This window comes from Somniosus microcephalus, chromosome 9 (assembly GCF_052327205.1).
Source record: "Somniosus microcephalus isolate GS21.2 chromosome 9, FLI_Smic_1.0, whole genome shotgun sequence".
Classification (NCBI taxonomy): domain Eukaryota; kingdom Metazoa; phylum Chordata; class Chondrichthyes; order Squaliformes; family Somniosidae; genus Somniosus; species Somniosus microcephalus.
In genome coordinates, this window is record NC_140995.1 from 112,063,939 (window position 1) to 112,076,360 (window position 12,422).

Below are 12,422 nucleotides of genomic sequence, written 5' to 3' on the forward strand. Positions count from 1 at the left end.
CCACGGCAGAGAAAACAATTGAGAAACTTGGTGAGATGTTCAGCCGTTATGGCTCACCGGAACAACTCGTAAGTGACAATGGTCCACAATTTGTATCACAGGAGTTTGCAACCTTCCTGCATGTGAATGGTGTCCAACACATCAGGTCTGCGCCCTATCATCCCTCTACTAATGGCCAGGCAGAAAGGTTCGTGCAAACTTTGAAGCACGTCTTGAAGGCATCGCAAGGTCAGGGCTCAATCCACCAACGTCTGAACAGCTTCCTGTTGTCCTACAGGAACGAGCCGCATGCCACAACCAAAACTTCCCCCGCTTTGCTCATGATGAAGAGGCAGTTGCGGACAAGTTTTGACTTACTCAAACCTCCAAGGGCAGAGCAGGTTGTCCATCGTGAACAACAAGCTCAAGTTGAAAAGAGAGAGAAAAGAGCCAAGGAGAGACGGTTTCATCCGGGAGAGCACGTCCTAGCTCGAAACTACAACACTGGACCGAAATGGGTTCCTGCTACGGTGATCGCGCAGACGGACCCTGTGTCTTACACGGTTGAGACTGCTGAGGACATCGTCTGGAGAAGACACACAGATCAACTGTTGCTAGGAGCAGAGACAGCCACAGAGGCTCCAACGGCTGGTTGGCCTGAACTGTTTCCGGATGATACCGCAAACCAGCATCCCTTGCCACAGTGCTCTTCTCCAACACAGGAAGTCAAAGAGGCTGTTCCACCTGTGCAAACTCCTGACTTTCAACTGACACAGGCACCTTCTCCATCTAGGCCTGTGTCAATGCCTACTGCTGTGGAAGCCAGCGATGACCGCCGGTATCCTGTCAGAGAGCGGCGGCCTCCAAGACGCTTGGATCTGTAGGCTTAGCGACTTACCCACAAGACTGGGGCAGAATAAACCCCAGGGTAAAGTTAGGGTTTGAGGCAGTCTACCTCTACCCTTGGTTAGTTGAGTGCATTGAAAGTAACTTACCTGTTGAGGAATAATGTGGACCTTCCATTTAAGAGGGGAGGAAATGTTATGTATTGTGTGTTCTATTGTGTGTTCTCCTCCCACCTGTGGTGGCGCTGTCACAGGAGATAAACGGTTGGGTGTTCTCGGTTAAGTTTAGCTCTCTCTGTTCGGAACTTGCCAGAACTTCCTTTCCTTCCAATAAAGCACTTCATTTTTGAATCTCTGAGTTCTGAGTCCTAAATTGTGTCTAGGTAGAAAGGTACCGACACAACAAAAGTCAGCGGCCTTCCACCAGCCAAGCTGCAGCGTAGGAGCACTAGAGTAGATAAAGGCACACGAATAACAGATACTAAGGAAATGTACACAGGTAAATAGTTAATATTGTCATTTTGATTGCATTTGGATAAATTTATTATATTTGTTTGGAATGTCTGTTTTGTGGTGGCTCCCATTTCAGCTTTGTGCCCAGGAGGACGCTGTGATGTTCCGTCACAGAGGGATGATATGATGGGGAAGTGGTGGGCAACGGATATCTTGGGTTTCATTCGCTGGAATCGGAGTCTGATGAGGCAGTCACAGACAGCCCGTCTGGAATGGAGATTTGCTGCTACCTCCTCCCTCCCTCCTCCTCCCCCTTGTCCTCTTCCTTCTCTCCCTTCTCCTCCTCCTCCTGAGGTGGTCCCGCAATCCTTGGTGGCAAGGACTGCGTCTTCATGATGGCCAAGTTGTGGCACATGCAGCAAACCACCACGTAATGGGACACCTGCTCCGCTGAGTACTGGAGGGCTCCTCCCAAGTGGTCAAGACAGCGGAACCATTGCTTGAGCACCCTGATGGTCTGCTTGATGATGTTCCTGGTGGCCCGGCCTCCCCGGCCACCGGGAACATCCTTCCTGCATCAAGTCTGTCTAGTCCTGTTAGAATTTTATAAGTTTCAATGAGATCCTCTCTCATTCTTCTAAACTCCAGCGAGTATAAGCCCAATCGACCCAATCTCTCCTCATACGTCATTCCTGCCATCCCAGGTATCAGTCTGGTGAATCTTCGCTGCACTCCCTCCATGCCAAGAACATCCTTCCTCAATTAAGGCCACCAAAACTGCACACAATACTTAAGATGTGGTCTCACCAAAGCCCTGTACAACTGCAGCAAGACATCCTTGTTCCTGTACTCGAACCCTCTCGCTACGAAGGCCAACATACCATTTGCCTTCTTTACCGCCTGCTGCACCTACATGCTTACCTTCAGCGACTGGTGCACAAGGACACCCAGGTCTCATTGCACTTCCCCTTCTCCCAATCTATTGCCGTTCAGATAATAATCTGCCTTCCTGTTTTTGCCACCAAAGTGGATAACCTCACATTTATCCACATTATACTGCATCTGCCATGCATCTGCCCAATCACCCAACCTGTCCAAATCATACTGGAGTTTCTCGGCATCCTCATCACAGCACACATGCCCACCCAGCTTTGTGTCGTCTGCAAACTTGGAGATATTACATCTAGTTCCCTCGTCTAGATCATTAATATACATTGTGAATAGCTGGGGTCCTAGGACCGATCCCTGCGGTACCCTACTAGTCACTGCCCGCCACTCAGAAAAAGACCCGTTTATTCCAAATCTTTGCTTCCTGTCTGCCAACCAGTTCTCTGTGAAGTCCCTTCTCCTGGAGTAGAAAGACTCTGTGTCCTCCTGGATGCACCAATGGATGGCGAACTGGGAGGTGTTAGCTATGACACCTGCTGCAGACTGGAAGGATCCGCTGGCGAAGAAATTTAGTGCCACAGTGACTTTGACACCACTGGTTGTAGCAGTTAGCAGAGCTCTGTGACCACTTCCTTGGTGAAGCAGAACCTCCTAATAAACTGTTCCTTGCTTAAGTGGAGGTAAGAGAAGTGCTCTAAAAGACACTAGGGGGTAATGCCTTCTGCTGAGAGCCCTCTAGCACCCCTCCTCCCTCTGTGAGCATCTTCTTTTCTTTGCTGCCTCTGCTACCTCTCCCAAAGATACTTGAGGGGGACTGCAAGTACAGCCCCCATGACTGTGAGCAAGTGGTCTGAGCGGAAGCGTATAAATGAAAATCAAGGTGTTGTCCACTTGCAGCAAAACGCCCTGTTACCTCAGCAACTTTAAACAAATTTAGAAAGCTGCAAGAGTTCCAGAAACTTAGACAGAGCCAGTAACCATGTCAGCTACAAGTTGTTGTTAATGATCTCTTTAAATAGTGTTGCTGGAGGCTCCTTCCTGCTGCTGAATGCTTGGTCAGCTGGTCGTGATTAAGGGAGGGTTGTTAGTGGAGTGGCGGTTTCGAAAATAGCAGATTGTGCATACAGTCAGCATTGCACACTCATTGATGTCATGATCTGCCTCATTTCTATTTCTCTAGTGAGCCTTGGCAACAGCTGCACTGCCAACCTGCCTAAAATGGCAGCCGCCGCAGGACCCACCGGAAGTGGGCAGAAGTATGTCGGTTGCCATTCTTTCATCAAAACGGGCCTTAATGGCTGGCACTAAACCTCTGAATTTCTAGGCCTTTGTTGTTTTAAACAATCTTTTGTTGTTTAGTTGAGTAGTGAAGAATTCAGTCTTATGGTTGTAATCATTTTATTTTTTCTACTTTAACATTAAAAAAATCTAAAAGCAGTGTATAATTTGTCAGAGTATAACACAGTTTACAAGCAGAGTTTTGCCAGCAGTTCTGAGCATAGGCATGTGCTCAAGTCTTGTAGGTTTCTCTCTTTTTCTTAAACTTAACACAATATTCTCTTTATCAAACTGGAAGTGGCCTTGCCTTATTTGGTAGTCTCTAGCCAATGCACTTCCTTCAGCTGACTCTTAAGCACACAAGTTTACATTTCTCGTACATCAATGTTCAGTAGTCTCCGGTCAATGCACCATCCTTCAGCCGATTCTTACGCACACAAGTTTACATTTCTTGTACATCAACATCTTTTTGCATATGTTGCAATGGTATGGAGTGGGATGGTTATAGTATGGCACTTACTTCAATCTTGAACACTGGCTGCTGCTAGGGTGATCTGTAATCCTTTTTCTCTCTCTCTCTTCAATGCTGCCAATCACATTTTTGCTCTATACTGAATGAACTAAACATGAACACCTTTCAGAAGCTGAATTAGCCGAGTTCCATGTGCCAACAGCCTTACAATCTAAAGAAGGCCTATCGGCAGTGTGTAACTGAGGCATTTACACTAAGGCATTTACAGACATACTGATATACCTATCAGTTCATCCAATGAAAAGCGACGAGTTAAGATAGTAACTATAGGTTTTTATTGGCTAAATGACAGAGCCCACCCTCGTGGGTGATCGGGTCCAACAAGGAGGAATACCAGCCAGTCGATCACCTTTATACCTGGGCAAGCAGGCGGAGCCATGGGCGGAGTCAGCTGTGGTCAGCCCAGGTATAACAGCGTGACAAGAGGTGACCTTGTGTAGTGATACAATAGTGTAAACAGTGATAACCATAGTGTAACGATATAAACAGTGATAACCATAGTGTAACGATAGTGAACGATAAAAGTGGTTTACCACACATACTAACCTAGAAAACTCAGAAAAACAGACTAACAGCTCAATTACAGTGCTACATACAGAAAGTATGACATGTAAAGGCAGGTAATTAGACTGAAAAGGCAGTGGGACATGGGCTTTTCATAACTTAAGCTGCAGGCATTATCAACACTTATTGTACAGAGAAAGAAGCTAAAGTACACAAAAGTGCAGTTTGCAGTAGTGGTGAATTTAGAAATTGCTGAAGGGGATGAAAGTGCTGAAAGAAGATCTGTGGTGATGTTTCTACCCAGAAAAATTTAATTGTTCACTTTTCATTTGGTGCATCTTCCTCCATTTTTGGAGCTTACTGTAATTCCTTTTTTTAAAACCAAGAAAATACACATCGAAAAATTTTAATATTTCAAATATGAAAATAAAAATAGTTTTGCAAACATCCATACAACAGTTGGGGGCTGCTGGTAGGTGTAATGATATGAGCATTTACAGATGTTTCCTTACTTCAATTTTGCTGGTTCAACTTCTGTTCTCACCATTAAGGGATTCATAATTTTTACAATAATTTAAAATAAACTAGCAGGGGCCATGTGGACAGAAGACTGAAGTAAAATCTTGGTAAGCAGCAATTAGTCATACCAGTTTCCAGTAACAGTTTCCAATTTTGCCCAATTAATGTTCGATTTTACATTGCCATAGTCAAGCAGCCTTCTGATACTCATTGTCCAGCTGATACATGGACTGGGAATTTCCACCGAACTGCTTCTGTTCTGCTCCTGTAACATCACCGGAAGTGCAGCGGAAACCTGGTCAATGCTGGTGGATGGCAGAGCGGGAGCAGCTCTGAGGTTATTCCCAGCTATGGCGAACCTGAGCGACTACTGGAGAACTGCTAGTACCTTTGGAACTGTATTACGGCAGGAGTCACTGCTTTCAGGAGAGGAGTGAAAATTAGAGAAAAAAGTGTCTCCATGCGACTGTTTCTTTATAATGATGACCAACATGATTAATGTCAGGGTTTATACCACAGATTTTTTTTTAAAGCCTGAACTATTGGGTTAAACAAAAGTGTGCACAGCTTTATGATCCTGCTTAGGAATTCCCCTCAATCAGAGCCCATAGTCAGTGGAACAAAGCACTGCAGTAGGAATGAGCAGGGAAGGGGGAGAATACTTTGTAGGGAAATCCCTAGAAAAAAGCTTGCACATCCCTTTAAAGAATGGAGTCCTTTGTGCCTGGAACAAGAAAATGTTTGAAACTCGGGGCCCCCAATTGGTCAGCCAACAGGATCTCTATTCACGTGTAGTTTTGATGAAAGGGACATTGTGACATTGGGAGGATAGCAGAGAATGCCATCTTATAAACCTAGACAGAAACTTAACTCCAAAAAGAGCTGTTGTTTCATTTCATTGGTTGATTAAACGTTTGAAGTGAATGCTATTACATTAAAATGTTGAGACTGCACATTCTGGACAAGCTGCTTGAAACTATTTTTGGTCCGGAAATTGAACAAAATTGAAAAACTTGGCTTTTGCCTTATATTGAAGAATCTTCCTAACTAAATGTTGCTTAGTTAGGTCGTGTTAAAGATGTCAGTCCCGTTCAATACAACAGGCAAGACCATTGGACCTGCATTTCCTCAGCGATGGGGCAGACTGGGGTGTTATCAGGGCCCACAGGGCCTAGTGATGGTGTAAATTAGATGTCAGGAAGGGAGGCAGAACTGGCGGGGTAATGTCACCCACTGGTATTCCTGACCATCCTGTCTCCAACCTACTGTACACCTGCAAGCAGCAGGTGTCTAGTACTTCAGTGGCAGATTTGGGGCCCAAATGATTAAGGCTGGTTTCTTCACAGCAGCCGGTCCTTGTGTGAGAGTCAATCTGTGTTCCTTCAGGCATCTGCAGTCAGACCTGAAGGTTCTGTTCCTAGGAGGCTGGCCATTGCCACACATTCCTGCCCATCCCCCACCTGACAAGCATCCCAGCTGTAGCGATACTGGTGCCTGCCAATAATATATTAATTGCCTGCATTTAATCTCCCGTGCCTCGGAAGAACCACTCTACCACCATTTGCTACTAATTTAATACTACTCTACCAGTTGCAGCATAGGATTGTGGGATTTTGGGCAGTTATACCCTATTATACTAATAGTGCAGCTCCTGATCCCTATCCAGTAATACCTGCTAAAATGTACACTGATTGACTCCCAGCGCTACCTCTCTACCACCTCTCTCGACCCCTCCAATGCATCTGTGTTGTCACAACTGCTTATCCGACGTTTAGTCCTGAAAGATACACAATTTCCTCCAGTTAAACATTAGGTAGTCGGAAGCCATTATCTTTGGCCCTTCCCTACGCAAACTCCATTCTCTCGCCACCAATTTCAGCCCCCTCTGAACCAGACTGTTTGCAACCCTGGCGTCCTATTTGATCTCAACCTCATCTCCATCACAAAAATCGCCTGTGCCCCTGCCTCAGCCCAGCTGATGCTGAAACCCTCATCTGTGCTTTTGTTATCTGCAGACTCGACTATTCCAATACTCTGCTGGCCAGCCTCCCATTTCTCAACATCATAAACTTGAGCTCATCCAAAACTCTGCTGCCCGTATTATAACCCACACCATGTCCCGCTCACGCATTACCTCTGTGCTTGCTGACCTATATTGGCTCCCATTTCCCAAATGTCTCCAATTGAAAATTCTCATCCTTGTGTTGAAATCCCTCTATAGCCTCGCCCCTCATTATTGTAATCTCCTCCAGCCCTACAACCCTCTGAGAACTCTGCATTCCTCCAACTCTGGCCTCTTGGCATCTCCCAATCCCTTTGCTTCACCATTGGTGGCTGTGGCTTCAGCCATCTAGGTCCTAAGCTCTGGAATTTCCCCTCTAAACCTCTGCCTCTTTACCTGTCTCTTGTCCTGTGAGACCCTCCTTAAAAACCTATCTCTTTGACCAAGCTTTTATTCTCCTCTTCTAGTATCTCCTTCTTTGAATTGGTGTCAATTTTTGTCTGACCATGGGGGTAGAATCTCTATCCTTGTGTAACATCTGACTCACTGCCATGGAAAGTCAGGTTGTAGTAACATAACGTACAATACTGGGCGATGGGCCGAAGGGCCTCTTTCTGTGCTGTAATACTGAAGAGCATAGCTTAGTAATTGCACGATCTTGAGAGCATAATTCTGGGGTAATTCTAGTGGGAGGCCGGAATTTAGGACAGAACCTGCATCCACAAAATTTCCACTGTAATCAGAAATCTCCAAGAACTAACAATCTGGGGGAGGTGGGCACTGATTCTGCCCACCCCACTTACATTGCGTCTGCACTTTGGGGCTGTCTGGTGGTGTTCCGGGTTATCCAGGGAATCCTGCCAGATGTTCTTGATAGGTCCAACAGAACCAACATCTGCTGAGAGCAAGCGTAAGTTCCATTCTGGGCCTAGTGAAGGCTCCAACACAGAAGAGTCAAATGGTAATCTATCCAGTAGTACAATGGCGGTGCAGAATTTCTCCCCTCCTGTATTTACAGAAAACACAGCCACTCTTGATCTTAATCAATAAAAATTTGCATCGGCTTTGTTTCCCCTTTTGGATTTTTATTAACTTTGAAGCTGCCACAACAAAACAATAGCTACCAACAAGAGGGGCAACCTGCTCTCATTCAAAAGAGATTGATATGAAGATTTACTGACCAAATTACAACCTTTTGATTCTTCAGTGGGAATCACGTCAGAGTACATTATTATTTCTGATGTGGAGCCAAACAGTTACTAATGCCATCAACAAGCAGGTGCAAGACAATGCTGCTGGGCATCTATTTTTTAAACTGCAAACAAACAAATACAAATATAATGCCATTGCTGAACATCAATGCCATATCAAAGTCTGCACACGCCCGGCAGTGTGTTTGTTTTATGATGTTATGGCAAGGTCAGTTAGATGCTGTTTGCTATTGTTAACAGTCTGGGTTCTTCTAGATGTTTTTCTGTCAAAACAACACAAGTCCTTTAAATTTTTCTTAATTATGTGTTAATTCTGCAGTACCTGTACTAACTTACTCATTTTCTTTCCAATACTCACAACTTTTTATGTATGTAATTCATAATAAAACACCTGAAATACTTATATACACAAGGCATCTCTTCATACAGAGTGGAACAAATCCACTTGGCCTCATTCACTCACTCACACTTGCTCTTCTTGGACAGATAAGGCTGCAGTCGGGATTCTCCACCTAGCTTGACCTCACCTGTGCTTCTGTCCACTTTCATCTGGACAATAAAATAATACTTAAGACACTAAACTAGATCAAAAATGGAATAAAATGCAGCACTAATCATCTTGAGAGCAAAATATCAGCTTTCAAGATTTGTTTTTCCTGAGGTTCAACGGTGCAGTACTGAACCATACCGACCGGGAAAGTTTCAGTTTTTTAATATCTCTTAATTAATTTCCGGCAAACTTTTAACTCCCTCTTCTAGAAATTGTGCCTGGGCGTTGGGTGAGAGGAGGATTGGGCTCAGCTTGTCAAAAAGCCTGCTTAGGCTCTTATATGAAGAGTAGTCAGTTGTAAGGTATTGAATGGCTGCTGGTCCCATTGGAACCATTCCGCAACATAAATCACTGCTGTCAGAAGAGAGAAGAAAATGGGAAAAAAATTGAAACTGCAAAGTTTCATAGGAACTAAACATATTGGCCTGGATCTTCCAACACCAGCTGCAGCATCCCAGGTAGAGAATGTTCAGATGGCCTCAGCGCTCTCTGTAAAACAGCTAAAATTCTTTATAAAAATTACTGTTCCTTTTCGGCCTGTGCAATCCATCTCTCTGTGAATGACTGCCCAGACTTTTCGCTCTACCATGTCAGCGGATGTATTTCTTTAATTTGCATCCTGTTACAATATGTCTGCCTATACGGGTCCAGGAAGCTGGGAGCGGACATTACAAGAAGTGAAGACCTGTCTCCCGACAAATTTATGCCCCCATCCACGGCAGATCTAACAAAAAATTGTGTGGAGCAATCTGATCTTCTTCCCATTGAGGCCCCTTAACAAGTCCAGAGAGTCTCGGCTGAGTCAAATCAGACGATTAATTTGATTATCTTTCCTGTTTTCCCGTAAACTATTTTGTACTTTATTTCCTTCCCCTCTTCAGGTCTTGTTGCACCACACCCTATTCCGCAGGTGGTGAAAGCAGGTGGGTGAACCCTCTTCTGGGCCTCGGCCAATGCTGCCCTGTCTCTGGCCACTCGGGAGATTATGCTAATGACCCCTCAGTGATTCCTTCTCTGATTTTCACTCCTTTCATGTGGGGAAATGCCTGGCAGCTCCTATTGAAGGCGTGACCAAGATGAGGGACTCTTCATGTGGGGAATTGGAAGGGTGAACCTGTATTCAGTACTCCACAGCGTAATGTGTTAAGAGTTTTAGCTCCCTATGTTACCCTACCAGCAGGATCATACTCACAAAGCTCATGAATCTACCTGCTTTCCTTCTTTTTAAATGACTACAGTGCGTTGAGTTTGCTAAATATTTGATTTTTTTTTTAAATGGTTATTTAGAATTTTGGCTTCAATGTCTTTAAGGGGCTCGAGCTAATAGGCCTCTTTTAGGGGCTGAAACCCGTATCAAAGTATTTTCCCCATTCTAGTCTCCCTGTGGCAGGCACTATTTGTAATTAGGGACAGCTGAAGAGCAGGCAAATTACCTGCTTCTAGGCATCTTTAACAATGCTCTGAAATTACATACCAGCAGTCATGCGAGAACACTCTGGGGTTTCCCTTGCTCTCTGTGGGAGAGACTAGAATCTCAACTCACTGTCTTCCCATAGTTGGCATGTTTGAGAGCAGGAACTCAGTGTGTGTTTGGGGCTGGCGCAGGTGTGATCCACTGTACCAGCACTCAGTGCTGTATCACACTGTTGCTCCAATATGTTTGCATGTTGTGCTACTGTTTCCTGTTAGGCCTTTTAAAGTCACCTGGTTTGCCAGTTGGCTAAGTCATGTGACTTATCCTGTTAGCTGCATAAGTTACTTGTCAGTGGGGGAAAGATCTGAAACAGCCCTGAATGAATTTCAAAGCAGTGTTACATGCAAGCAGCAAAATGATGTCTTCACAATGCAGTGATGCATCTAGAATTGCACTACTGGGCTGCATATTCAGTAAACAAACAGCCTTTTCTATTCAGGTATATTTTTATGTGCCTTTAAACATGCCTTTGTTGGAGTGCATCTTTACTGAGGCAAGTGCAGCTGCGACAAATTTTTAATTCTCCTAACGGCATTGCTTTGTTTTAACTCAATGAGTAATTACCTTGCCCCCACTCCTGTGCGGACATTGGGCGGCCAGCCCACAGAGTGCACCCGCTGGCTGCCCAATAATCCCAGCAGGAAGCTGGGCTTCATTAGCATTTGGCTGGCAGGCTGTGGCCGGAACACGAGGTGCCCCAGGGTAGCCCAGCTTTTCCTGGCTGCTGTAATATCAGGCACCTGCTCCTGCCGACCGCACAAAAGTGCAGTCAAATTTACCTTTGGGCTCCGCACTGCACATTCTGTCCTAAAATGGCAAATTGGTTCATGTGTACATCGTCGGATCCAAATTCACATTAAAAGGGCTGACTCAGGCGGGCACTCCAGGGGTGGGGGGGAGATTTCCACAGCGACGGCGAGAACGGGGCCGTAAGTCATTCCCCACCCCATTTTTGGGGGCGCTACCCCAATGTTAGTTAAAGCTAGGAACCAGTAGTTTAGTTTTCAAGATTGCCTAAAGATGGCGCACAGTAATAACCCCATGATTATTATATTTATAGACACACCGGCCATATTTTTTTAGCGTGTTATAGGTCCTACGAGCTGATTCTTTGTACAAGGGTTATTTTCAACATCGGGCGGGGGGCGGAAAACTGGTGGTTGCGCCGGATTATCCTTTCTATTGACTTCAATGGAAAGGCAAATCGGACAGAGTGTATAACGGCGGCTAATCCACAACTGCCAGTCTTCTACCTTGTTGAAGTTGAAAATGACCCCCTCAAGTCACTGAAACCAGCTACAATTACCAAGTGGTTTTAAATTTCATCTATGAAACTTTTAATATTACATTCAAACTGAAGGTTCTTCCCTCCTGTTGGCCATGAAAGTCCCATGTTTGATCACCAGATCCCAGCAGGGGCGACACAGCTGACCTCAGCATTTCTGGGTAAGGGAAATGGAAAAATCTTCCCAAAGTTTTATGCTCCCAATCTCTATCCTGATCCTGATGAAGAAGAGGATTGGACCATGTGGTCAAATAGCCTGCTGATACTCACCCTATTTGGAGGGTTCCATTACTCCTGGAGAAATACTGCAGCATGAATTGCTGTCTTCAGGACAAGCCAGGAGCAAAGGGATAAACAAACTGGAATAAGGGGAAAAAAGTTAACCACAAAAAAAGGAAACCACTCAGACTTGTTTCTCTGCAGATCTGAAGCTTGCTCTGGTCGTCTCCAAAAAGAAGTTATTACAGTTTTAACTACAGTGTGCGTGGTGCTTTTAACACAAAGAGAACCTCCTGGAATTAATGTTCATTTTAGTCACCCCGATAAGTTTGAGGGGTGCCGACAGAGTGAAGGCATTGGTCACTGGGAAGTCGCAGAACAAATCCGACAGTTCATCCCGCTCCTCCAGTTCATAGGTGGCGTCGTTAAGCATTCGTTGGTGCAAGTGGCAGGTCTGCTCAATCTTCAGCTTGTTGATGTCGCTGCGAAGGCGCATCAGTTGTCTTGCCAGCTGCTGGTCCTGCAGACGCATTTCTGTCTAATTTTTAAAAAACAATCTGTGGATTAGTACAGTCACAAGCAGCAAAAACACATCAACAACGGTTCAGCGAATAGGCAAATTTTCTGGTTTGCTGGTCTAGGCGGAAGAGGCACAAAAATGTTGGATATCACAATGTGTGAGT

The 12,422-nt window shown here is 45.0% G+C and overlaps 2 protein-coding genes across 2 annotated transcripts in view; both read right to left on the bottom strand.

Moving 5' to 3' along the window:
- Window positions 1–8,760, bottom strand: part of LOC147112601 (G2 and S phase-expressed protein 1-like) — a 34,365-nt gene extending 25,605 nt beyond the window's left edge. The window contains exon 1 of the mRNA XM_085998199.1: window positions 8,679–8,760. Within this exon, the coding sequence (XP_085854325.1) occupies window positions 8,679–8,760 (82 nt within the window). The remainder of the gene's footprint in view (window positions 1–8,678) is intronic.
- The window catches only part of fam167ab (family with sequence similarity 167 member Ab), a 31,278-nt gene continuing 23,083 nt past the window's right edge, over window positions 4,228–12,422 (bottom strand). The window contains exon 3 of the mRNA XM_085997024.1: window positions 4,228–12,277. Within this exon, the coding sequence (XP_085853150.1) occupies window positions 12,014–12,277 (264 nt within the window). The 3' untranslated portion in view covers window positions 4,228–12,013. The remainder of the gene's footprint in view (window positions 12,278–12,422) is intronic.